Source organism: Natrix helvetica, assembly GCF_964273705.1.
Source record: "Natrix helvetica genome assembly, chromosome: 4".
NCBI classification, from domain to species: domain Eukaryota; kingdom Metazoa; phylum Chordata; class Lepidosauria; order Squamata; family Natricidae; genus Natrix; species Natrix helvetica.
Window position 1 is genome coordinate 57,835,219 of NC_138550.1, and position 26,593 is coordinate 57,861,811.

General features: G+C 37.6%; 1 protein-coding gene across 1 annotated transcript; it reads left to right on the forward strand.

The window, feature by feature from the left end:
• The first annotated feature begins 2,552 nt into the window (after positions 1-2,552).
• Positions 2,553-25,815, forward strand: UBASH3A (ubiquitin associated and SH3 domain containing A). Its single transcript, XM_081952655.1, has 14 exons — positions 2,553-2,668; positions 7,206-7,259; positions 10,168-10,354; positions 11,165-11,363; positions 11,712-11,881; positions 13,009-13,217; positions 15,751-15,868; positions 17,392-17,500; positions 17,844-17,966; positions 18,617-18,709; positions 19,429-19,573; positions 22,884-22,990; positions 23,866-23,972; positions 25,409-25,815. Exons 1-14 carry the CDS (start codon positions 2,556-2,558, stop codon positions 25,544-25,546), a joined length of 1,872 nt encoding a protein of 623 aa, XP_081808781.1. The 5' UTR covers positions 2,553-2,555; the 3' UTR covers positions 25,547-25,815.
• The last annotated feature ends 778 nt before the right edge of the window (positions 25,816-26,593 follow it).

A 26,593-nucleotide genomic window follows, 5' to 3' on the forward strand; every position in this document is an offset into this window, starting at 1 on the left:
GTTGTCTTTACATTTCAGGCAAAACAGTTGAAACTGATTATTTAGTTGGTCAGATTGTCTTTAGTAGAAATTCCACTGATATGATAGCTAATAACATCTAATACATTATTTGTTGGTAAAAAATAGCCTCTCAAACAACATTGAGGAGATGTAGTTTCAGAGATACTGAAAAGATAGCAGTGGTCAGTAAAAGCAAAACACCTGCCTATCATAATCCTATAACAATATCCAGGATCTTTCATGATCTTTTGCAATGCATGTAAATCCTGAGTTTGGACAGGAAATTAAAGAATTATGAAGTATGCATGAAAAGCTTCACACCAATTAAAATATTTAGATAAATGGACAATTGAAATACTGCTGGAGACTGTATGTTTTTGTCTTTTGTCCAAAAAAGCCACCTTTTGAGACAATGGGTCTTGCAGAAAAGGGCATTTATTATTTGCCTCGGTAGGTGCCAGCGGAAATGTTCAATGACTAAAGTGGACAATAAAAAGTGATAAGGTTTTTGTTTGCACTACTTTAACAAAAGTTGCAGAACCAAATTGGATAAGTGTTCTATTTTATAGGATGATTATATTAGCCCACAAGTATGAGAGACAAAAATAAAGAGATTCTGGCAATCGAAGATGTAGTTTGTTTATCGTCTGTCTATCTATCTATCTATCTATCTATCTATCTATCTATCTATCTATCTATCTATCTATCTATCTATCTAAAACATTTATATAGTCACCCATCTTTCAGCCCACTCTGGGTGGTTCCCAATAAAAGACCAAAAGATAAGTAAAATCACAGTAAAACAATAAAGCTAAACACATTTAAAACATTAAAAACAACACAAATCTTGCACCGTCAGGCTTCTAATGTGCTGTCATCCAATCTTATCCCAGCACTTCAGGGAAAAGCCAGAACTTCAAAGCTTCACCGAAAGCTAGGAAGGTAGAAGCCTGCCGAATTTCAGGACGCAGAGTGTTCCATAGGGCAACGACTGCCATGGAAAAGGCACACTTCCGAGCTCCGATCAGATGGCAACATTTGGGAGAAAGGACCAGGAGCATGCCCACCCTGATCTGATAAAATGGGTAGGTATCCTTCGGAAAAGGCAGTCCCACAGACAGCCTGACCCTTACCATATAGGGATTTAAAGGTGATGACCAGCACGTTGAATTGCACACCAAAAAAAACCTCTGGAAGCCAGTGCACCTCATACCACAGAGGGGTTACATGGGCAAATGTAGCCCCCCCCCATTACTGTGCATGCTGCAGTTGAAGTGTCTGGGTGGTTTTCAAGGACAGCCCACATAGAACACATGCAGTGATCCAAAAAGGAAATGACCAAGGAATAAGGTGACAGCGAGCAAGGTCTCCTTGTCCAGGAAAGAGCTCAATTGACTTCTCACATACTAATTGAAAGTTATGACCCATAGCACATCAGTAGGGATGGTATAGTATTTTTCCTGAAATTCATAAGTGGGATTTTGACTCAGTATTTTCAAAAGAACTTATGCTCAGCAATAGAATGCAAGCAGGAGGTCCTGTATCCTGCTTGCATTCTAAATCCTGGACAGCAGTTTGTCATATCCGGGAATATTAAACTTTTCCAACTTGGGTTTATCCATATGTCTTGCCCAGGAATTTCCATTAGTGGCAGTCAGCAAAATTAGTGGTTGGAGATTATGAGGAATCTACTGTACTCCAGAACATCTGGAGATTCTACATGCAGATTCCAATCTACCATAAATTAACTTTCTGAGTTTAATTACAAATGGTGATTGAACATAGAATGGAGAGTGTGAAAGAGTGGGAAGAGAACAAAAAACCAACAACAATGCAGATAAGATTATAACTCAAGATACGTAACACTTACGTACTTTGGAAAGAGGATATAAGGTTTTGGATGAAGTTATTTTTTTCCTTAAAGATTATTGACTTAATTCTAATTTTACTAGGAAGTCTTGTCATTAGCTTTGATGAGTACATCAATTGTCCATTTTCCAAGAATTGTCAGAACTGGACTGCCATCGAGTTCAATAAAAAGAATTACAAACCAGGAAACACTGACTTGTAGTAATATGGAATGTGGCTAATTCATTGGTAATTCCTGCTAAAAGAGAGCCAGTTGGGTGCAGACACCAAAGATACCACCAACCACATCCTCTAATTTTGTCTTAGGCACAAGAGAGTGACTTTGGACAATTCACTCTCTTTCAGCCCTAGGAAGGAGGCAATGGCAAGCCATTCCAAAATCTTGCCAAGGATCATGCGGATACTAATCCAGGCTGTCTCCAGGACCCAAGACTAACTCAAAGGCAATATAAAGCATACTGAATCTGCTGATACATGTACATAGCCACGTATATAAAAAATCTGCTTTCCTTTTCCCCCTCTTTGTAGGCTGCCTATTGTAATAATTGTATGAACCGCAGCATTCTGTAGAAACAGGATATCAGCTTGTGACAAAAAGACTGAAGGAGGTTTTGAGGGTTTGATTTTATCTTAGCAGACTCTGCCTCTCTTTCTCTATACACACATTTACAGAAGGAAAGGAAGAGATGGCGGCAGCTGAGACTCAGCTCTATTCAAAGGTCTTAAACAAGAGAAAAAACAGAAGTACCAATTCCTTACTGGAGCCTCTCTTGGCCACTGGCTTCTCTGTACATACAGCGTAAGTACAGTTATTCTCACACTGTCACAGAAATCCATCCTTTTATGTTTAAAAGAGCTCATGGAAAGAGCTTATGAGAAGAACATCTCCACCCCACCCTGTTTATGTATTGGTTCCCAGTTTACCCAATTCCTGTTTGTGTTAATGTTTCTCAATGTTTTAATGTTTATATATTTTTGTTTTTATTGTGCTGTAAGCCACATGGAATTACTCAATCATGAGATGAGTGATATATCATTGTTTTAACCATTCAGTCGTGTCAGACTCTTGGCAATTTTATAATGCAAGTGCTCTCCATGCTGCCCAGCACAGCTTCTTTCAGTTGTTGGATGTTCATCTTTGTACAGCTTTGATGGTATCGGGACAGCAAGTTCTTTGCTTGCCCCTTCTTTTTGCTCTATTAACCATTCCTTAGCATCACTGATTTCTGCAATGAATTTGCACGCATGTCATCGCCAAAGTAAATCAGATGTAGTCTTGTGATTTTGGCTTCAAGTGATTTGTCTGGTTTTATACAGTTCAGCATCTCTCTGCTGGTTGCCCTGGCTTTCTATGGTATATATGCAATAATTGAAAGCACCAAAGTTCAAATGAGGTATATAAATTTAATAAATAAATAAACAATTTAAAAGACCGCATGGAGTCATCAGTGATTCATTTGTAGCATTGCGTCTCCTTTGGGAATAAAGCAAAGGATATGCCTACATTTTTTAGGTCAATTTGCTGGAGAAGATTATTTGGCAGTGTTGTTAAATTCAATCACAATATAATCATCTAAAGTATACCTGAACCAAAGCAAAGCAAATACAATACTAAAACTGGAAATTGTTTGGGATTTATTGAAGTTAAATTCTTAAAGGAGACAAAATTCTGGAAGCTTTTAAAACTCTATGATTGTAAGCAAATGAATTATTAAATGTGTAATTTTGTGAAGACTCTTAGAGTCTTTTAAGAGTCCTCACAGGTAAAAACTGGGCAACCACTTTTTTGGGGTGCTTTGAATTTCCTGCAACAAACAGGCAACTGACTAAGTTAAATGAGCTATTGTGCAATGTCCCTTCCAGCGTTCTGATTTTAGAATTCTAGGGGTGCTTTGAACAATTTCCTTTTGTTCTTGGATAGCCAATTTCTAACATTGAAATCCCAAAGTGCTAGCTTTTACATTGCTATGTAGCATACTAGGCATTTAAAGAATGAAACATACGAATAATATTTGCCAGCTGCTTTCAAATGAATTTGCTCTGATGAATTACTTCTTACAAAGCAAATAACATTTTAGGAATAATTTCAATACAAAGGTTTAGGAGCAGGCTTGGGGGGGAAATATTTACATTTCTCATTCACTTAAATATACTAAGAACCTCATAGAGTCATATCTTTTCTGAGTGGGACGACAAAAACATTTCCTGATTATTTTCCCTGGCAGGGAGATATTATTTAGCGTGTTTAGTTAGCTTATAGTTAACTACAATTTAAATTAGCTTCTAACATTTGTTTGTCCATTGGCTATGTCCATTGTTTCTTTAAAAATCAATAATACAATACAATACAATACAATACAATACAATACAATACAATACAATAGCAGAGTTGGAAGGGATCTTGGAGGTCTTCTAGCCCAACCCCCTGCCTAGGCAGGAAACCCTATACCGTTTCAGACAAATGGCTATCCAACATCTTCTTAAAGACTTCCAGTGTTGGGGCATTCACAACTTCTGGAGGCAAGCTGTTCCACTGATTAATTGTTCTAACTGTCAGGAAGTTTCTCCTCAGTTCTAAGTTGCTTCTCTCCTTGATTAGTTTCCACCCATTGCTTCTTGTTCTACCCTCAGGTGCCTTGGAAAATAGTTTGACTATCTAATTGTTACATTTTGGCAAGAGCAATTGTCGTCCACCTTATTGGCAGATGAACAGAAGATCAAAAGTAAAGAAGTCTCTGGAATGTGTGATGTATTAAGAAACGTGTTAAGAAGCATGCAGAGTAAATCATTGCTGATAAGGCCTATGACCTGCGCAATAAATCTTCAGTTCAGCTAGCAAACAATTAACGCAGTGACATTGACTCCCTCTTCTTTGTGGCAACCCCTGAGATATTGGAACACTGCTATCATGTCTCCCCTAGTCCTTCTTTCTATTAAACTAGACATACCCAGTTCTTGCAACCATTCTTCATATGTTTTAGTCTCCAGTCCCCTAATCCTCTTCGTTGCTCTTCTCTGCACTCTTTCTAGATATGTGTTTCTGTTGGGTTTCTGTGATTATTTTTGTATAGGATATAACAGCTTGCTTATTAATACAGTTGCTGCTAGTCACCTTCAGCTTTTTGAAGTAGAATGGCAGGATACACCGTGATTCTAAATAAACACAATTCAACAGGGCTGCAGTATTTGAATGACAACTGATGTGGGCCACAACCTTAATATTCCTGGAAAGGTATCTAAGGAATAAAAGCTTCTTTGGTTTTTCTCTTCTGAAGGTGCGGAGAGAGCTCCAACGTCAGAGGGATAAACTCAGCTGCATGAAAGCCTCTAAAGCAGTTTCATTCTGACATTGGGCCCAACATCAAACAAGGGCTAAAGAGGCATATCAAAGGACATACTAAGAACACTGATGGATCCATTGCATCCTTCTCTCTCCCAGTCACACCTACAAATGAGCTGCTAATCTATATCAGCTAAGGAGTGAATCTAAACTAATAATAACTTATTTTTGATAAAAAGTCAAAGGTAAAAGAGTCCCTGAGGATTTTACTCCACTAGTTGTTGCCAACCATTGGGGCAGTAATCATTTGACCCGAGGGTCCTGCAACCATCATAAATATTAGTCTGTTGCCAGGCATCTAAATTATGATCATGTGCCCATGGAGATGCTGCAATGGTCATAAATGTGGAAAATGGTCATAAATCACTTTTTTTTAGTGCCATTGTAACTTAGAAGAGTCATTAAACGAACTAATGTAAGTCAAGTCACCTAGTTACCTGCGGGATCGCATCCTACCCCATACATCCCTACGACCAATTCGCTCTCACAGAGAGGGACTTCTCCGGTTGCCGTCCACTAAGCAATGCCAAAGGGCGGCGCCCAGGAGCAGGGCCTTCTCTGTGATGGGCCCAGCCCTCTGGAATGACCTCCCCCCCAACATTAGGATTACTACTGACCTCCGCTCCTTCCATTCAAAACTCAAGACCCACCTTTTTCAACTAGCCAGCCTGGCTCAACCATAGTTCCATTTTAATGCTCCTGGCATTCTTTTAAACTTGTAATTTTATATTGGGGTATTTTAATTTTTAACCTTATTATTACTATTTTTGTGTATTGTAATGATTGTTGTGTGATTTTTATACCTTCTCCGTGAAATGTTTAATTGTATAATATGTGCTTTTTATTTATTGTACGCCGCCCCGAGTCCCTTCGTGGAGAGGGAGCGGCTAACAAATCTAATAAATCTATAAATCTATAATCTATAATCAAGGACTACCTGTATTAAGTTTTATCTAAGGCTAAATGTCAGACTTTTGTAAAATCACAGATAGGATTGCTTCATTCAATATTTCTTAAGAAGAGGTAATCTAATTCTCCAATTAACCAGGGCACCGTTTTCTAAAATTCACGTATGCTGTAATTCTTGCATGCCGATGATTACAAGAGGAAATGTCTAAATGGTGGTTACTATCATGTGTAAAAACCATCTTTAAACCTAGGGGACCTGAACTGGAGAATTGCTGCTGATTCACAGACCATTATATGCACATTAACTTTGTTATAGCTAACAAGACAGTTTACATCCTTATACCAAGTCAGTTGAAAAGATAGAAAAAGGTAATGCCTCACTGAAACGCTTGCGTGTACAAGAATATTTTTAGCACCAGGGGTTGAACTTGGTGATTTTTCTTTTCTTTTTTTAACCTGCCTTTATTATTTTTATAAATAATCCAAGGCAGTAAACAATCTTCCCAATCGCCTTCCTCCTATTTTCCCCACATTTATGTTGCTGAGCGAGAAATTTGTGAAGTGAGTTTTGCCCCCATTTTACGACTTTTCTTGTCACATTTGTTAAATGTGAATCATTGCAGTTGTTAATTCATAACACGGTTGTTAAAGTGAGTCTGGCTTCCCCATTGACTTTACTTGTCAGAAGGTCACAAAGGGGATCATGTGACCCCCACCACACTCCCGCTGTCATAAATGTGAGTCAGTTGTCAAGCATGCGAATATAAATCACATGACCAGGGGGATGCGGCAATGTCATAAGGGTGAAAAGTGGTCCTAAGTCATGCTGTTGTAACTTTGAACGGTCACTAAGTGAACTGTTATAAGTTGAGGACTACCTACATAGGGTTTTAGCACAATGTCCCCCAGTCAGCTTTCCTACCTAACTAGGAAGGGATTAGAACTCTTGATCTCCTGATTACTAGCCTGGAGTCTTAACCACTGGAGCAATAGCTATACATATGGCAAAGCCAAATTTTTAGTGACACTGTTTAAACATTATCTATCACATTTTTTGCTCAAAATGAATATATTGTTCTTTCCTTAGATTAAAGGCATTGGCAGCTACTGGACAAAAGACAGCAGAAGCAGCAATACAATGGTAAGTTTTGGTGTGATTTTAATTACGATTAAATTGGGAGCTGCTCAGAATTTGATATAAAATGGATAACAATTTAAAAGTTTTAAATAAAGTAGTATGGCATGTTGCTGCAGCGAAATTTATTTTGAATGTTTTTTTCTGATTCAATAACTCTATTGTGTAGAGCCCTGATTTTCATTTATGTTATCTAGATCAGTGTTTCTCAACCTTGGTCACTTAAGACCTGCGGACTTCAACACCCAGAATTCCCCAGCCAGCTATTCTGTGCTGGCTAGAGAATTCTGGACGTTGAAGTCCACATATCTTAAAGTAGCCAAAGTTGAGAAACATTGATCTAGGGAATAGAGTTGCATATGGTTTGGTTTGGTTTGGTTTATTTGGATTTATATGCCGCCCTTCTCCAAAAGGACTCAGGGCGGCGTACAACATTAAAAAACACACAACATTAAAAAACACACAAACACGCATATAATTCAAAAACGATATGGAAGAAGAGCTTTGGATCTTGATATACATTAGAGTTGCCTCAGGGAAATATGGCTGATAAAGAGATTCTCAGAGTGTGTTGGTGTCATAACTATATGCAAGGAGTACAGTGTTTTTCAACACTCGGCCTACCTATCTTGGAGCCTTTCCCACTAAAATCTAATCAAGGTATGAAATTCCCGGCCTTTCTCTTTGCTCTTTCGGTCCTTGAGAATTGTCTTCTCATCCTTAGCCCAAGCTTGAGGCAATCTTAAGTCATTCTTAGTTGTTCCTGTATTGTTTCCCCTCCAAAATTGACAGTAACCACTAAGAATTTCAAAATGACACGTTTCACTGCCCATGCTGTTGACACGGCTCAGTCGAGTGATCCAAAAGGGGTGGATCAATTCAATTTCTATTGGCCACTTCAAGGTGGTGTGAGCATAATGTTTCTTTTCACTTTCTTGGCAATCTTCTCTGTTGTCATTTTTCTCCTCCCCATTTAAAAAAGGTGAGGAAGTACATGGATTTGAAAGAACAATACCTACTTGAAAATGTGTGGGGAAAAAGAGAAAAATGTATCTCTTTCAAAAGCAGCCAATATGACCATATCTAATGTGATATTTCAAAACCGCAGCCTTTGGCAAGTCAGCTTCTATGGTTTTGAATGGACATTCTTTCAAAATCTGGTGTTTCAGCAAGTCTAATAGCTGTTAGGTGGGCTTCCTAAATGAAGATGTAATCTCATCTTCTCTGGCTTTGCTCTGCATGGTAAAGCAGGAAAGGGGGATCATGCCACCGGTCTAAATTTATCATCTCCCCAAACCCCCTCCTGTCCCACTCCAGTATTATTGGGATTGGTAACTGTTTCCCACTAGCTTGGAATCCCTCAGAAATAACAGAGGCCAACACCACCAGACAATTAAACAAAAGGCAGCACACACTCAAAAAATGGACATGGCTATTCACAATAGAAACAAGTGTGGGGTGGGAATCTGCCAAGGAAAAATCAAACATTATGCTAGCACTATTTTCTAGTGACTCATGGATGGGTGGACAATTATTTAACTTGGCAGTGGAGAGAAAGTCTGCTTTGTCATCAGAACTATCAGAAACTGACATGATCAGATTCTTTAAAAATGTGATTATTAAATGTGTAAAAGTTGTAACATTTACCGTTCTGGGAACAAGTATGTATTTATTATTTATTTCATAATATTTATAGGGCCCATCTCACAGTTAAATGATTGTGAGCAACATACAACCAAAATATGCTTCTGATATTGGGGCTTATTTAGGAAAATCTATCCCAAAGATCTTATTGATTAGTGGAAACTAATCAAGGAGAGAAGCAACTTAGAACAGAGGAGAAATTTCCTGACAGTTAGAACAATTAATCAGTGGAACAGCTTGCCTCCAGAAGTTGTGAATGCCCCAACACTGGAAGTCTTTAAGAAGATGTTGGGTAGCTATTTGTCTGAAACGGTATAGGGTTTCCTGCCTAGGCAGGGGGTTGGACTAGAAGACCTCCAAGGTCCCTTCCAACTCTACTATTGTATTGTATTATTGTAGGCTTAGCTGCTATTTAATCTTGAGAAGGATGAACCTAGGGTGCTTTTAAACTAGAATAATTTCAGTGGATTTTTTTGTAACAAAAATTGTAGTTTTAACATTTCTATTCTGGAGATGTGTTTAGTTTTGGTATCATAGTTTGAAGGAACATCGATCAATTGGCACAAGTAAAGACAAAGGCTATTCAGTTAATAAGAGACCTGGAAACCAATTCCTATGAGGAACAATGGAGGAGATGGGCGTATCTGTTTTACTGAGGAGAAGACTAAGATATGACAGCAGAAGTCTAAATGGTTGCCATGCAGAGGAGTGAGTTGGCTTTTCTCTATTGCTCCATAAGGCAGGAACAGAACCTATGATAGATTTAAATTAGGCACTGGGAGGATTTTCATGTCAATAAAAAAACACCTTTGGGACAACCATGACCTGGATGATAGAGAATTTCCATAAACATGACAATAAATGATCAACTAGTGAAATTGACTTACAAAGTGGTTTGTTTCCCTTCAGTGGAAGTCATCAGATAATCATCCGTCTGAAAAGCTTCAGCACAACTTGCCCTGAATTAACAAAAAAAAATATTGTTACCACTTTTCCCATTCCACATTTCTATGGGTAATTTTAGACAAGTTGAGAAATTAACTAGGCTTTATGCAACATGTGAAGGGCCATACTTTAAAATAGGTGGGAGTAGCATACATCCTGAGAAAATTAACCAGTTTTTAAGGAGTGGAGTGGGTGCTTTCAGGATCTACAAGGCTTAAAACAGCTATTTTCTCCTTTTAAAGTATTCTAAAATGCAAGAAAGAGTTGCCTATTTTTTGACCTTATCTATTCTCAGAAGGGAAGCCATTCTCCTTTTTAATTGCAGGTTGCATTCTCACTGCAATGATCCTTCTTTAGAAGATCCCATCCCTCAGGAATATGCCCTCTATTTGTGTCCAACGGGCCCCTTGAATGACATTCTGCTGAAGTTTTGGAGAGAAAGCAAATGCCAGTGTGGAAAAAACAAAGCCCATGAAAATTTTCCACACATTACACTTTCTGACTTCTTCACAGTAAGTTACTTGTGTGTGAGAGACGACAATGACTTAAATAACATTCTGGTATCTCTTATTGTTGCAATCTTACCTCGCTGTGTAAAGCTTAATGCACTATTTGGGTTAAGCTAAAGATTAAGCTCAGAGGTAATTTCACTCTGCATGTGTGTTCCTCTGGGATTTGTGTCACACTTGCTATTCTTAACACCAGTGACGCTTTTCCATAGCTGAGCTCATTAACTTCATTCTCATCTGTGGTACAGGAGGAAATACTATGAAGTTTATTGTGCAGTGTTAGCCCTGGAGATGTTGGGCAGGTGATTTAATAGACAAGCATTTTTGCCTCCTTCATATTTTCTGCTGAGTGACTCCCCACAGCCCCTGCAAGACACCACTGTTTCCCTGTGCTTTTTCAACCGAGTGGCTTTTTCTCTTGCTGCAAGATGCTGCAAGAGGAAATGCTGCAAGAGGAGCAGAGAAAGTAGGATAGAGTAGAATAGAATGGAATGCTGACAGGATGCTGGTTTTTGTACAACCTTGGTGTCCCGCTGGAAGAGTTCCAATTTGTTCCTGAGAAGAACTGAGTAACTGCCAGCGAGAAAATGGTCAGGAGACTTGTGGTGGCATGAAAAGTATCTTGGATTTCAGAAATTAAGCCAGTAGCTGGATGAAATGACCTATACTTATTTCAGTTGTTATAATTGATCATATCCGTGTCATCTTTACTTTAAAGGTTTTAGTTTTATATATTACTGTATACTACACTCAACAGTTAACACAGCTCTTTAGTCTGTCACTCTAACTCAAGAGATTTTTTCCCCCCCTCAGTGTGAAGACCAAAAAGTTGATGGCTTATATCAAGCACTAGAAAAAGCCGGTAGCCAATTCTCCAGCAGTTTTCCTGTGATGATTTCCCTGTCACTACATTCTTCCAGCAGCTACATTGGCTTCTTTCTTAGTGATGGCCCTGAAAATGTCATCAAATCATTTGCTGCTGCTTTTGCTGCAGAGGCCACAGTCTTAGCAGGTAACAATAATCCAGAGGTCATGATGTCTACCGGTACAAGCAGAGAAGCAGGTTTATGAGAGGGGGAGCCGTCCTTTACATTCTCCTTCTATATAACAGCCCCTTCTGTATAGCTTTGGGAGTATTAGAATATGTTCTAATGCTTGCCTGTATGGATTTAACTTCTAAGAATACAGGGATCTATGTATACCACTGAAAGCAAGGGGGGTATTTTCTGAAGGAGTGGCCAAATGATTTCTCTGTGCATCAGTTCAATGCTGCAACACTTTTTCAAATGCAAGTCGGAGAATAATACAGTAATACCTGATACAGCCTTGTAGATACAGCTTGGTTATGTTTTGTCTGCAGATTGCTGTGTGAAGCCTTCAATAAAGCAACTCCACCTCACTTTAGCCCACAAATTTTATCCTCATCATCAAAAGACATTGGAACAGCTGGCTAAATCAATCAACCCTAAGCAAAATTGCCAGTGGGTGGCAACTCTCTATTCTAGGGATATGCGCTTCGTCCACTATCAAGTAGGTGTACTTACCTGGAATCCATCCACTTCACGCTTCCTCTGTTTCTAGGTTCACCCATTTTTGTATCTTTGTATAGATTTTTAGAATGGCACTCAGAAAGATATATTAATTTTCATACTTACAGTATACTCATATATGTATGACTAACTGCTCTGAACATGTTAAAGAATTATTCAAAGCAATATTCTTGAATGCCATTTTCTACTGTTTCATTAATATATGAATCTTGTACACTTTTTGCCCAAATTGTTATAATTTATGCATAGTTTTGATGGGAAGACTGCATCATACAATTTTGAATATGTTGAACTTACAGCAGAACTGAGTTTTACTTCACAAAATACAAATTTGATCAGCTTTCACTAAAATGTAAACTAAAGTAATTTTTCCATCACACTTGCATGCTCTGTTTGTTAAATCTCTTAAAATTAACATCTGTGTTTGAGCAGTGCTTAAAAGTTTGTGAAACCTTTTAAATTTTCAATATTTCTGCATAAATATAAACAAAACATGATCACCATTCACCACACAAATGTGAAAAGTAGATAAAAAGAATCCAAATGAATCAAAAGCATTATACTTGTCAATTTATTTATTGAGGAATTTCTTACTGAATTAAAATTTGAATCTTATACATAAAAATAAGTATGGTGCAAAATCATAGAGATTTTAAAAGGCTTTGATTTAACCATAATAACTATGCATTACTGAGCAACTATTTTAGCTGTCATTGATAATTGTGTTACAGAAGACAACTGTTCCTTCTATGATAACATTTCACACAATCAGATTGTCACATTCTTGAAAGTCCAAGAGCATCACCTTGTCCACCCTATGTTTTCTCCTACTATTGATATAATGTAGCTGATTTTCCAGCAGTCAAATCCCATCTCCTTTTGTTAAATAAATTCTATTGAAATCAATGGAATTTAATTCTGAAGTGAATTTTGGAAATATTCTTAACCAAGTGGAGGACATGCTTAATGATGTAAGGTTATGGTTACAATTACATGTCAACATTATGAATCAGGTTAATGGATGCAAATATGCAAATGTAACTTTTCTTGGATTTGACAAAATATTTTTCAATTTAATACTGACTTTTTTAACTGGCTTCTGTTAAGGTTTTAAGGGCCTTATTCCACTACAAGCCTCAAAATATTGATGAATTAATGTTGAATTCAGGGGATCTTATATATGTTGATCAGTCACGGCAACATGAAATATGTGATGGATGGACAATTGGTATATCTCACCAAACTGGATGCCGGGGATTTCTCCCTGAAAATTACACAGAAAAAGCCAATGAGTCAGATACCTGGGTTAAACACAGGTTAGTATTAATTGGTTGAAAATGTCTTAACTCATCATTTTAGAGACAGGACCAGAGGTGGGTTCTGACCGGTATGCCCTGACTGGTACCGGTATGCATGTACCAGTTCTGACCTGTACCGGTTCTGACCGGTACCGGTATGCACGTATCGGTAGCGGAAATTGGGCATTTGTTTGCATACCGGGGGCCCCGGAGGCCCCTTATTGGTACGGTCCCGCCCCTGGCCTGCCCCCCCACCTCCCCAGTCACCGCTCTCTCTCTCTCACCCCACCTGTCCACACCATGCTTGCCCCACCCACCCACTTCCTTTGCCAGAGCAGAGGATTCGGCTGTTGGAAGAAGCACACTTACCTTCCCTTTTACAGCTGCCTGGCTTCCAAAGAGAAGGAAGCACATGCTGCGCGGGCTTCTTCCAATAGCTGAGTCCTCCGCTCCTGACCTGTTCCTTCCTTGGCTGTTGGAAGAAGCCCATGCGTGCTTCCTTCTCTTTGACAGCCACCTGGTTTCCAACAGGGTACGGAGAAATCCATGCGTTAGAGAGGGAAGAAAGGCAGTCTGTAGCAGAAGCTCAGGGGAGACAATGACCATGATGACTTCACTCCCCAGGAACCGCCGCCACCACCACCGCCTAAGCCCTTCCGGGAGACAAGTGAAGCAGGAGCCCCCAAAGCGAAACGTCTCTCCTTTCCAGTCATCGCTGCCAATTGGCCCAACTCCCCAATGCAATTCGTGGAGCTGCTTTCCTTCATGAAAATGTGGTGGAATTTTCAGGCTTTCAATGCCTGTGGCAAGTGAAGCCTTCTGTGCCAAGTGCTGAGTCCCCCTTCTGCCCCCATGAAAATCACCCCCACCCCACTCACTCTAGTTAAATGTGCCTAGGGTGATAGGGTTAGTTTTAAATGGATAGCAAGGTTCATTTGCCAGCCTCCCCCAGCTGGCAAAACAAACATTTTCACCAACTGGAAGGGATGTGTGTGAGAGAGAGGGGGGGAGGAGAGAGAAAGAAAGATAAAGAGTAAGAGAGAAAGGAAGAGAAAGGAAGGAAGGGAGAGAGAGAAAAAAGAGAGAGAGACAAAGAGAGAAAGAAAGAGAGAGAAAGAAAGAAAGAAGGAAAGAGAAAGAAAGAAAGTTGGAGAGAGAGACACAAGAAAGAAGGGAGGGAGGAAAAAAGAAAGAAAGAAGGAAAGAAAGAAAGAAAGAAAGAAAGAAAGAAAGAAAGAAAGAAAGAAAGTAAGTAAGTGGGGGAGGGACACAAGAAAGAATGAAGGAAAGAAGGAAGGAAGGAAGGAAGAAAGAAAGAAAGAAAGAAAGAAAGAAAGAGGAAGAGAAAGGAAAGAAAGAAAGAGGTAGAGAGAGACACAAGAAAGAAAGAAAGAAAGAAAGAAAGAAAGAAAGAAAGAAAGAAAGAAAGAAAGAAAGAAAGAAAGAAAGAAAGAACTTATGATCACAATTGAGCCCAAAATTTTGGTTGCTAAGCAAGAGCGTTGTTAAATGAGTTTCACCATATTTTATAAGTTGGCCATGCCCACCTGGTCACATGACTGCTAAGCCACACCCACAAAGAGGCCATCCCCACAGAATAGGTAGTAAAAAAATTTGAAACCCACCACTGGACAGGACCTCACTTGCAGCAACACAAGTGATTAGCCTGGTGATCAGCTCATAGGGTGAAGGCTTCCCCGTGCTAAATTAAAAGCTTTGTGTACTTATGTGTGCATGCTTGTGTGTGAGAGAGAGAGGAGAGAGAGACCTTTACCAGTGCTATCCCTATCTAAATGCAATTTAACATGAAATCATATAACAGCCAAAAGATATATCCCATTCCACGTCAAGGAATATGAGTAACCCAGCCAATGAATGGAATTGGGTCTCAGCTTTCTATCTGTTATTTTAGCATTGCAAGGCAGACTCATGGAATCAGAATGAAAATGAATATATTGTCATGGCCATTAAATTGAGAGATAATCTTACAACTGTTTCTGTGTCTTTGACAGCTAAGGATGTTTTTTTTAAAAAATGGTTTTTGCTTAAAATAGCTATGGAGGCATTTTTGGGTTGTAGATGCTAGAAAGCATCAAAAATAGATAGATGTGCTCTGAAGGGGAAAAATGCCATTTACTCTACATAAAATGCAGGTTTAATTATACCAGTAAGGAATGCTAAGAAAATGGAGTATTGCTCATTTGTCACTAAATAGTTCAGTTTCACTGATTAGTACATTGAGCCCATAATTCTCCTTCTTTTTATTTCCTTATTGCCAACACCAAGGTATTTCAGAAACAACTCCCATTATTCACTATATACTGAGTTATGAACATTGCAATTATCTGGAGAGTACTAGAATTCCTACTTCCCACTTTAGTCACAGGAGAGAGTTTTGTGTAGGCTCAGGTTTCTTGGTAAGAACACTGTGTTCCATTTATGAGGGAAATTACTCTTCTGTGATGTGTTGTCTTACATTCAGTCCAAAGATATATGAGATTCCAAATGTTCTCACTGTTTTCCGTTTTGTTCTTTGCTATTTATGTTTCAGAGAATATATTTTCTCTGCAGATGCAGGCCAACATCCTAAGAACCAAATCAAAACATGCTTTAAAACAAAGATTCCAAGTCCAGTGCCAAGGAATGTAGCCAAAATGCTTGCTCATCAGGTAACTGAAATTCAGGGATCTCGATCTATGGAATATGTGTAAGAATGAAGGGGAAGACAAGTTAGGTATTAAACATTTAGATACAGAAAACATTTATCCAGTTTTCACATTTTAGTTCAGGATTTCTAGATGAAAGAGTAACATTATCAAAATTGCCAAAGGGCAATGACATCTATTTTCAGAAGTCAACCAACTTTTTAAAAAGTTACCCTAAAGATTTCATTCTATCTACAGCATCCACATAAGTAAATTCTTCCTGCTATTCTTCTGAGAAAGATTTTTTGTGTGTGTGTTTTTTTTGCTATATAAAGAAAGAGCAACAATTTCAACATCTACATGAACAGTGTATTGTCTGGTTACAATTAGCTTGAGCAATCATGATAGTAATAATGTTCCTTAGTAGTGGTCATATAATAACAGTGTTTTCTCATCATAATACTAATACTTATTAATTATTAATACTAATTCATATTAATAATAAACATATTGTAATAAGCCCTCATAGTAAAATTAGTCCTTCTCTAATAATTTTAAACGTTCTCAGTTCTGTTTCTGTTAGTTAACCATTGATCAATGAATCCCATACTTTTAAAAATTCTGTGTCTTCCTTCTTTTTAATTTCAAGTGTTAATCTATCAATTTTGGTACATTGTAGTATCTTTTTATTATCTTCTCTTCTGTAGGTATCTCCACACTTTTCCAATGTTGTACAAATACAATTCTAGCCGCTGTTAATACATGTAATATTAAATACATAGTCTCTTTATTATATTTTTCTGATATAAATACCCAACAGAAATATTTCTGGTTTTAGATTTTTATGTTCCTAGAGGCATTTGCCTTTAATTCTCATCATTTCCACATAGCATAGTACTTTGTTTGAAAATGATGGATACTGTAATCTAATATTTTTGGGGGACAGCATTTTGGAGAAGATAGTCTACACTGTATTCTTAATGGTTTAATTATAGTGAATGAATGTTTAAATATTCAATAACTATGTAATATATTACCTAAATCTTCAGTGTATCTGCAGATGATCTGTCGCAAAGGAGAGTTGCCCTTTGTAACCAAATATTGCAATGCCATGAGGCTGACTTCTTCACTTGCTCTCCTTTGTAGCCTGCTGTAGATGCCCCTTTGTAGAAGCTACAACCAAACATCACATCCTACTCATGAGTTTCTCAAAGCAACATTTTTTCTTGAGACAGAAAGCTATTATTGATAGACTTTATTCAAGCAAATGTTTTTGCTTCATGAAACGTGCTACATTACAAGTTTCACAAATTTGCTGCATAAATATAAAATGATAATACAGTCAAATGCAGCATTCTTCAATCATGATAACTTTAAGATGTGTGAATTTCAACTCCCCAAATTCCCCAACCAGCAAAGTTGCAAAGGTTGAAAAAGGCTGATCAGATCTCATCAATTTAGTTGCTATATGAATTCACTTTTGTTCATCTGAACTACTAATCTTTCAATAATTTCAATAAGCAGAGTTGTAAAATAATTTCTTTCAGCTGTCAGCACAAACCACAACCCAGAGAGACATGTTGGTAATTTGCCATGGAGAAAGAGTAGACCAGGTGTTTGGGAAATCTTGGATACAGCAATGTTTTGGACCAGATGGTAAGTAAAGGTTTGGAGATCCGATATTGGAGGTGTGATCTAAAGCGGTGGGTTATGTGAACAGAAATGAACAAAAGAACAATGACTCGTCTATTTTGTATTACATTAAAAGAAGAGACATCAGTTCCCAAATGTACTGGGAATTTAAAATGGTTTTCATGTAAATAAATAAAACATCCACTCACCAGGAGATTTTCATGATAGTTTACATTGGGAGAAAAGATTGGGATTATAATTCTGAAGAGAAACTAAGCAATAATCTTATTAGCCAGAGCAGCATATTAAGATCAGATGGGTAATTAACAAAATTAAATTAAATAAGATTAATATCATCTTGTTTCAGGAAAATATTATCGACGAGACCTCAATTTCCCCTCCAGTTTACCAAATCAAGATGATTATATTAAACGCTATAAATACGATCCTCCTTTATCATGCTGTGGCACATTTCAATCTAGACTGACTGGTAAGATTTTTAGTATATTAGTCAGCAACTGAGGAAGAAAAATGAGGAGTTTTAAAAGAAATTCTTATTTGGCTTTTCTTGATATAACACCCATACAAATTTACATTCAAATGTATTTTTTAAACAAGTACATCATAATTGCAAGCCTCTTTAAACTGGATGCACCTGACATTAAGTCTTAGAGAAAAGACTGGGTCATAAAAGTCATTATATTTTGGGGAAATGTATTTTAATGCTATATTTAGTTAGCTCTGGGAGAATAATGACTGAACAGCATTAGGAGCATCCTTAGAAACAATGTAAAGGCATCATGATTTTATATCAAGCTCATATTCCATAGATATAAGTAATGAATTAATTTTTACACTGTACAACATTTTAATGATCTTCTTATTAAATCCAAATTATCAATAGCTTCTTGTCATTTTGAAAGGGGTTATGGAGGTGTGCTTGTGGGAATCAAGGTGTTTGTATATAAGGAGAGGATGGAATCCACAAAGAGACCACATTAAAACTGTACAGAACTCATTTAAATGTTTCCAGTTTGATTGTTTGAAAAAATTTCAACTGATATTCATGAAAATGTATTAATTTGCACCCATTCCCTTTTTTGTGAGGAAAAAAGAAAAAGTAATATTTTCTACTAATAGGAGAAGCCTTGCTAGAAAAAGAAATGTTTGTTGGCTGTGTATACTCTTCTCCAGCATTACACTGTATTCAAACAGCTTATCATCTATTAGAAGGTAAGGCTTTTCAGTATGAACAGTTGTTTATTGAGTAGCACAGGTTTACTGTCCTACCAATTTTCTGTTCCTGTTTCTACAAGATAATTTCCTTTTTTCCTACCTAGCATAATTTAAGTACCACCATCCCAGCCATCTCCAAAGATATTAATGTTGGGATTCAAAGGATTGGAATTCAAGGAAATTATTCCTCTGGTTTGGACAAGAAATTCACATTACTCTTTCAATAATATGGCTGCCAATAAAAGCAGCTTATAAAAGAGCATTCTAGATACATCATTTAAACATTTCTCCTCCTAGTCATTGTAATTGTATCAATTAATTACAATTACAACGATTACAATTAATCATTGTAATGCCTTTAAACTACGCCTTCTCCTTTCCCCTTTTCCTTTTATTGGGGAGGGGAAGGGGACAGAAGTATATCCTTTTTCACTAGTTATTTCTAATTTTCCCTGCCTTTCTGAGTAAAAAGGAACTTTCAAAACTGTCTTGCTTTATTTTCTATTGCTTCAGAGAAAATCCATTTTAGGTCAAGTCTACACCTTTTAAGTCTCATACTCATCTATGATTTTCTTTCCTTCTTAGATTTCATCTGTTTACTTTGTTTGTTTTTAATTTGAATTTAGAAGCTTAAAAAGCCTAGATATTTATTGAATGAAGGAATCAGATCTGAACAGTGGTCTTCCTTATTTTTTTTTAATGTTTTCCAATTACAGGGCTTCGGATAGAACAGAAAGCTAAAATTCGGATAGAACCTGGACTGTTTGAATGGACTAAGTGGGAGGCAAGCACAACTGCTCCCTCTTTTACGTCAGAAGAAGAACTGAATGAGCTTGGTTACAGTATAGATACCACATACAAGTAGGTGTTGCCGTTCAAATACGTTTCTCATATGCTGGCTATGTCAATGTAATGGGGAGTAACTAAATGGAAATTACCCACCCAAAGTTACGGAAGTCTTGTCAAATAAAACTAATCAGGGTGGGGTCACTTTACTTATGGTGAGTTACAAATCCAAATAGCTAAATCTTACATTTAACTTTAAATGCTATCTCTTGGCTTATCCTCACCGCCCTCTAGAACAATGATGCCCTGCTAATCTTCTGATCAGCTGCCAGTCATGGTCAGTAACTGGGAGACGCCTTAGTGGATTTTCCTGGTTTTATGTCCTGACCAGTCATGGTTACAACATTGATTAGAAGCTGAGTCCAGTCTAGTTTTGCTGATTGTGTATTTAAGTATAAAAGGTAATGACAGAATTATCCCTAGTTTCTATGCAACTGAAGGTTAGGGGTAAACTGTTAAACAAGAAGGCGGCTGGCCTTATATCTTACTTACATGTTTCTTGAAAGCATTGCACTGGTTATAGCTAGAAACAGATGCTATGTAAAAAAATGCATTTGATCTGAACTCTCAAATCTTAGATTCTGGAGCTTATATATGCTACTCCCATGCGTACAGTTTTTATTCTAATAGCCAATGCAATGCCTTCCTGGTAAAGCAGCAGTGCCAATGATTTGGATAAGCAAGCAATTGCTTTGTGCAAGGGAATGAATGGCATTGTTCCTAAATCAAAGTTCAATTTGAAAATGGCACGTGCCAATAATTCTCATTGGGGCATACAAAACTATTACACTATTTTGGGTAGTCTCTGTGAGGATTTTTTTTTAAAACCAATTAAGAAGCAACTTTGGGAGTAAAACCGAGAGCCACACTGAACAATGCAACAAGATTTTTTAAGTTGAAAATCACACAACTTCTATGTTTAAGACACTTTCAAATAAATAATAACTCATTATCATATATGTTGATATGGACAGCCAGAAATTATTTGCTTTCTACAACTCTAGCCATACGGTTTCCTTATTTTCCATAGCAACTTAGTTCTGTGGTTCAGAACAGTTTTTTAACATTTGCAAATCCACAAACAGAACAGGAAGTGATGTTAGCGGTTGACTGATTGCAGCAAAGCACAGTTCAGATTTTGAAATATCTGTTATATTGATGCTGAAATTGTGAAAAATGCTTAGGTGACAGAAGTGACTTGAGGTTTTGTTGGTTTAAACGTGCATTGCAAAGGAAAGACAACTTCTGCAATGAATTATGATCCTCAGCAAGGTTGTTAGCAGAATCATTTTGCTTTTATTTTGGTCAAAATCGTATTTTAACAATGATACCACCTGAAATGTTTTCTGCAATAATCTTTAGATCTTCTGAAATTAAATAAGGGATGTGAAATAGACAGGATACCGTTGAAAATAATGTTACCTTCTCTTGAAATTTGTCATTAGCATTGAAAATTCAGTGCCAAATTTATACATGACATTAAAAGTATACTTGTATTTCCTTTGTAGTTTTTTTTTAATGTACCAATTGGATATTTCTTGCAAAGCATATGCAGGTATCAGTGAATAAATATTTATCATGATTGCAACCAATAATGGAAGGTTTCACGTTGTTTTTTTAAAACATCTACATATTAAATCACATAGCAGTCACATATTCAACACACACACCCCAAATATATCTATAAATATGCAATTTTTAAGTATTACAATAATGTTTTGTAGAGCGAAACTGTGTGTTAATTGTTTACATGCTGGTTGTGTTTTTGCTCAATAGCTATTTGGCAAGGGAGATCAAGGGGGAGGAATCTGTCTTCTTGTTGTTCATCCCAGGAACTTAGAGATGGAGGAAATTGCTTTTGTAACCTTCCTGAAGACAAGAACTATACATGTTGTAAGGTTTGGCTGATTGTTACTCTGGAGATAGGGTGAAGAGGCTAAAGGCAACAGGATTCACCTCCTAGTTTATCAAGGAAGATGGATAATTCTTGGATTAGACAGGAGGCACTTCTATACAGACAAGAACACCAAGACACCTCCAGGAAAATAGAGAAAGTAACAGAAATGGAGGAACATGACAGAAAGGTTCAAAGCTGTCAGGAAGTGCTCTTACACTTTGGAGGTTCAGGATAATTTTCAGGACTTCCCTGTTGATGACGTTTATGAATGCATGGATGAAGAGCAGCTGCCACAGACCTGAGGGACTGAAAATAGAAGCTTGAAAAGGGAAGGATTCCTGCCCTAAACCCGAAATAGGGAGTAATGGATGGCAATAATCAGAGACTCCCTGCTCAGAAAGGCTGAAGCCACAATCTGTTGGCAAGATAATCCATCAAAAGGAACCTGCTTCCTTCCTGGAACAGACAATTTGCAGTGTATCAAAAAGATTCCCAAAGCTCATCAAATAGTCCTTTCTATTGATCCATTTGGAAACAAATACAAGGCAATTGGGGATATTGCAAGAGCCTATGAAGCTCTGGGCAGAAAAGTGACAGGTGATACAATTGCTTTTTTTTTTTTTACTCCTTCCTGTGCAAGGACATGACCAAGCCGGAGAGAAAATATTCAAACTGAACAAATGGCTTGTCAGAAGATGCCAATTAGAATGGTTTAGATCCTTTCTGAGATGGCAGTTGAGGTTCAAAAGAGATGGACTACACCTCACAAGAAGAGAAAAAAAACGTATTTGGAAGGTGATTTGCAAAACAATCTAAAGGATTTTAAACTGAATTCTTGGGGATGGAAGAAGAAAGTTCTGAAAATAGTATGACACCAAATACTTGGAATGGAACTGGGAGGCCTATGCAAAGTGTGGAGGCACCCAATAATGAGCATGTAAAGAATAATAAGGAAAATGTCAACTTATATCAGGAATAACTGGGAATCTTAATGCAGGACAGCACATACAAGACAAGAACTATACATGTTGTAAGGTTTGGCTGATTGTTACTCTGGGTGAAGAGGCTAAAGGCAACCGGCACATAATAGATATCAAACCCATGAATGAAAAGTAAGGAATGAAGTGTATAACTAATCAAAAGAATAGATTGGATAAAAGAGGAGAAAGAGTAGCCTTATATATGAAGGAAGTGCACATAATTTTTGAGATTCAGAATTATGAGCACAAAAGGTATAGTTGGAGCATTTGAGTAAGAATATAGGGAAGGAAGATATAAAGATATATTTGTAGGGTATAAACAATCCAAGCAAAAGACCTGAACAATATCCTTCTGAATCAGATTAAAAACTTTCAAGTAAGAAAAAACATAGTAATAATGCGAGACTTCAACTACACTTAAATTATTAACATAATTGTTTTTTAACAGATGTCACTTTCCTTCTTCTACTTTGATGCCGTCTGAAAGCTATGAGGACTATATTAACAGATGCTCTTCAACTATAAAACAGATTACTGATACTTGTTCATCAAAAGGTAAACCTTCATTATTCTTCAGTCAGTGATTAAAATGAAAGCAAACCTTTGCTATAGGAAATTCTCCTTTGTTGGGGTAGGCAACTATCTCTGATTTCCTGTGGCTCAATTTTGGGCACCACTGAAATTTGGTTTACCTCAATGATAGCAGTGTGTTTTCCTCCTAGTTTTAATAGGAGAAAATGAAAGAAATGCTGGAATGATAAGCTTGACATATCTATATCTACGAAGAAAGAAAACAAGAACAAGAAAGAAAGGAGTTAAAATCCTCCAAGTTTTCACAAGCCCCATTAAGTCATTGCCTGTAGATAGGGCGGCTGGAGCATTTTTAAGGTCTAGAATAAGATAACATTCAACGGTAGGCCAGGCAGACTTCATTCACCCTGATTCACTAGAGCAGGGGTGTCAAACTCACATCATCATGGTGGTGTCATGTGATGTATTGCTTTTTCCCCCTTCGCTAAACTGGGCATGGGCGCGGCCAGTGCGTGATGCATCCGGTCCGTGGACCGTGAGTTTGACAGCACTGCACTAGGAGTATAAGAAAGGGATGAGGTGCAACACAATCAGACTTGCAAGATTCTGCTTTTACAGCCAATCTGAATAAAAGTAGTTTCGCCTTCCTTGAGTTGATTCCCTAGTCCAGTCTGCTCAGTGGGGCTGATACTGCACTATTTAAACCTCCAGCCGTTGAAAAATAAATATGACCCTTGGTTGCCAAAATGGTGTAAATGTATCAGAATTAGGGACTTCAAAATTGTCTAGCCAAGACACCCAATATTTTTCTACACCACAGATTGGAGAAAACAGGTCTAGAAGAGTTCATATCCAGTACCTTAATACGACACTTCAAGAAATCTCATTTCTGTCTACAGGCACCATTCTGATTATTGCTCATTGCTCCTCTCTGGATTCCCTTCCTCGGCCATTACTGGGTTTGCCTGCCAGGGAAAGCAGTGAATTTGCTAAGTTTGTTCAAAGGGTAAGACATTGTACATTGCCATTATAACTGCCTTATTTAGTTTTGCCTTTTCTTGGTTCTTCATAATTGTCAGTCAAACCTTTTTATATCTATTATTCTGACTTCACCAACTAGGCACCATTCAAAGGTTTTGAACTATTCGAGTTTGCATCATTCCTAGTCTTAATACCCGTGGAGTCTAGAGGTTCATATTTATTTCTATCCCAACTTTATTATTTTTACAAATAGCTCAATTGGGGGGGGGGGAGGGCGAGACACATATCCAACACACGTTCCTTCTCCTCCACAACAGCCCTGTTAGATGGCTTGGGTGAGAGAGAATGACTAGCCCAAGGTCACCCAGCTGGCTTTTATGGCTAAGGCAGGACTTGAATTAATGATCTCTTGCTTTCTAACCTGGTGCCTTAACCAGGCCTAAGAGAACTTCAGTGTATCTGTTTATTTTTCAAATTATGAACAACTGCTTTGCACTATACTGGGGTACCTACCCATCCTGCAAGAAATTTCAAGGATTTCAGGTAGAGCTTTTCTTGTGATGTCTTATCTTACCTTTTAGGAAATATCAGGCATTACACTTGGCAATTTCTGAAGTAAAGAGTCCCTTTTTGTTAAGGGGGTAGAAATAAAATAAGCTGGCTAGCAGCATCTTTAATACAGTGCTACATATGAAAATAAACCAAGGAGACCAGTGTATAAGATCAGATCTGCCTTATATTGGTGGCATAGGTTCCTGGTTCATGTTTTTCAAATGTATTTACTTATTTTTAATCTTCCTTTGTTTTTTTTATAAATAACTCAAGGTTGAAAAACAAACCTAATATTCCTTCCTCCTCCTATTTTCCCCACAATGATCTTGTAAGGTGAATTGTGCTGAGAGAGAGTAATCGGCTCAAATCACTCAGATGCTGCTTTTTCACATTGATGATCCATGTGTAGACCTCAGAGGACTCTGAATTTCTTGTTTTCAATCTTCTTCCTAACTATTGGGCAAGAAACAAGGTTATAGTTTCTCTCTTCCTTCCAGGGGTCCTTAAAAAGTCTCAAGAGCCTAATCCTTAACTCAAATGGAAAAATAATGAAAACTACTTGATTGTATTATGATGTTCAGTGGTGGGTTTCACTTTTTTTACTACCGGTTCGCCCCGAGCGTGAACATAAGCTTCACACATGTGTACACCTTCCGTGCATGCGCCCGTCCATCCACACATGCTCTTTGCTTATGCACACATCTTCTGTACATGCGCCCGGTCTGAAAAACTTAGTTAAATAGGATGGCATAGCTCCAGGGCGAGGGGGTAGGCCCATGCCCATGCGAACCGGTCCGAACTGGCTGAATACCATGTCTTATGATGTTGCCATCTATAGAGCTTCTTTTTGTTTCTCTTCAAATTATTGTATCCCTTCTCATGCACATTTTGAATTTTCTATTTTATTAGGTACCATCTCTAGCCATGTGTTTCTGCAGAGAGATGAAAGAGGAGAAAAGGTGGCAGATGGTTAATCCACCAGTTGAAATGTTAACTCATGGAGCCAATATTGCATTTAACTGGAAACACATCATTTTGGACAATTAGACAATGATTGAATGTATATCTGGAGACTCATAGCCAAAAAGACTGCATTGCAGTCTGTTTTCTTGGGCTAAGAGCTAAATCTGTTCTGAACTCAGGAACTGACTTTAATAGAAAGAAAAGGCCTCACTAAGATTTTTGTTTGGAACTTCAAGTAAACCATGTTGACAGGATTTTTCCATTCTTTTTAAAATAATTCCTTGACAAGGATGAAATCTACTTTTTAACTATATTTGAACTTTAAATTAAAGTTTAGAATGCACATTTTTAACTATAATGAATATAAAATAAAGTTGTCTGGAATTAATGAAGAATGATGCTTATATCATTTTAATTGGCTTAGTTTCAACTAGATAATTTTAGTAATGATAAGTTGTTAGTATTTTGCAGTACAATTGAACAATGACTGTTTACTGTTTTGTTGTTCTAAAATCCATGATCCTGATAAAAATTCAGCTGATATATAATATTTGCTGGAGATTTCCCGATGTGATAGGAATTCATATGACACCTACAATAATTTAATTTACATACCATAACTAAAAACAAGAAAATCCCTGCATACAATTTTCTAGCCAAAAGCAGAATAGGATAGGATAGGATCAGAGTTGGAAGGGACCTTGGAGGTCTTCTAGTCCAATCCCCTACTTAGGTGGGAAACCCTATACCATTTCAGACAAATGGTTATCCAATCTCTTTTAAAAACCTTTTATGAATAACTGAAAATTCAGGCAGTACAGTAGTTGTAAAAGTATACAGTCCATCTGGATTGAAAACTTGGAAGGGAGAGCCAAATGGAGTTGGACTTTCTGCAAAGCTTAAATGAAGCGGGACACCGCCCTCTGGTGGAGTGATTGCTGTAGGTGAAAACTGGCAGGGAAATGAGTGGAAACGCACTTAAAATACATGTACGTGTTTTTGATTAATGTACACAACTCTCACTATTCAGACAAGCTTTTTTGGATCTTGACACATTTGAAACCGTTTTCTAGATGGTCAGGGAATAAGTATGCATAACCTTGGCAACAGCAGCATTTTCAAATTCCAGTC

Excerpts from the sequence above, each read along its gene's own strand:
- UBASH3A (XM_081952655.1), top strand. The coding sequence starts at position 2,556 with ATGGCGGCAGCTGAGACTCAGCTCTATTCAAAGGTCTTAAACAAGAGA. Across the intron at positions 2,669-7,205 it reads GGCTTCTCTGTACATACAGC|ATTAAAGGCATTGGCAGCTA; the intron begins GTAAGTACAGTT and ends TTCTTTCCTTAG. Across the intron at positions 13,218-15,750 it reads GATACCTGGGTTAAACACAG|AGAATATATTTTCTCTGCAG; the intron begins GTTAGTATTAAT and ends TTTATGTTTCAG.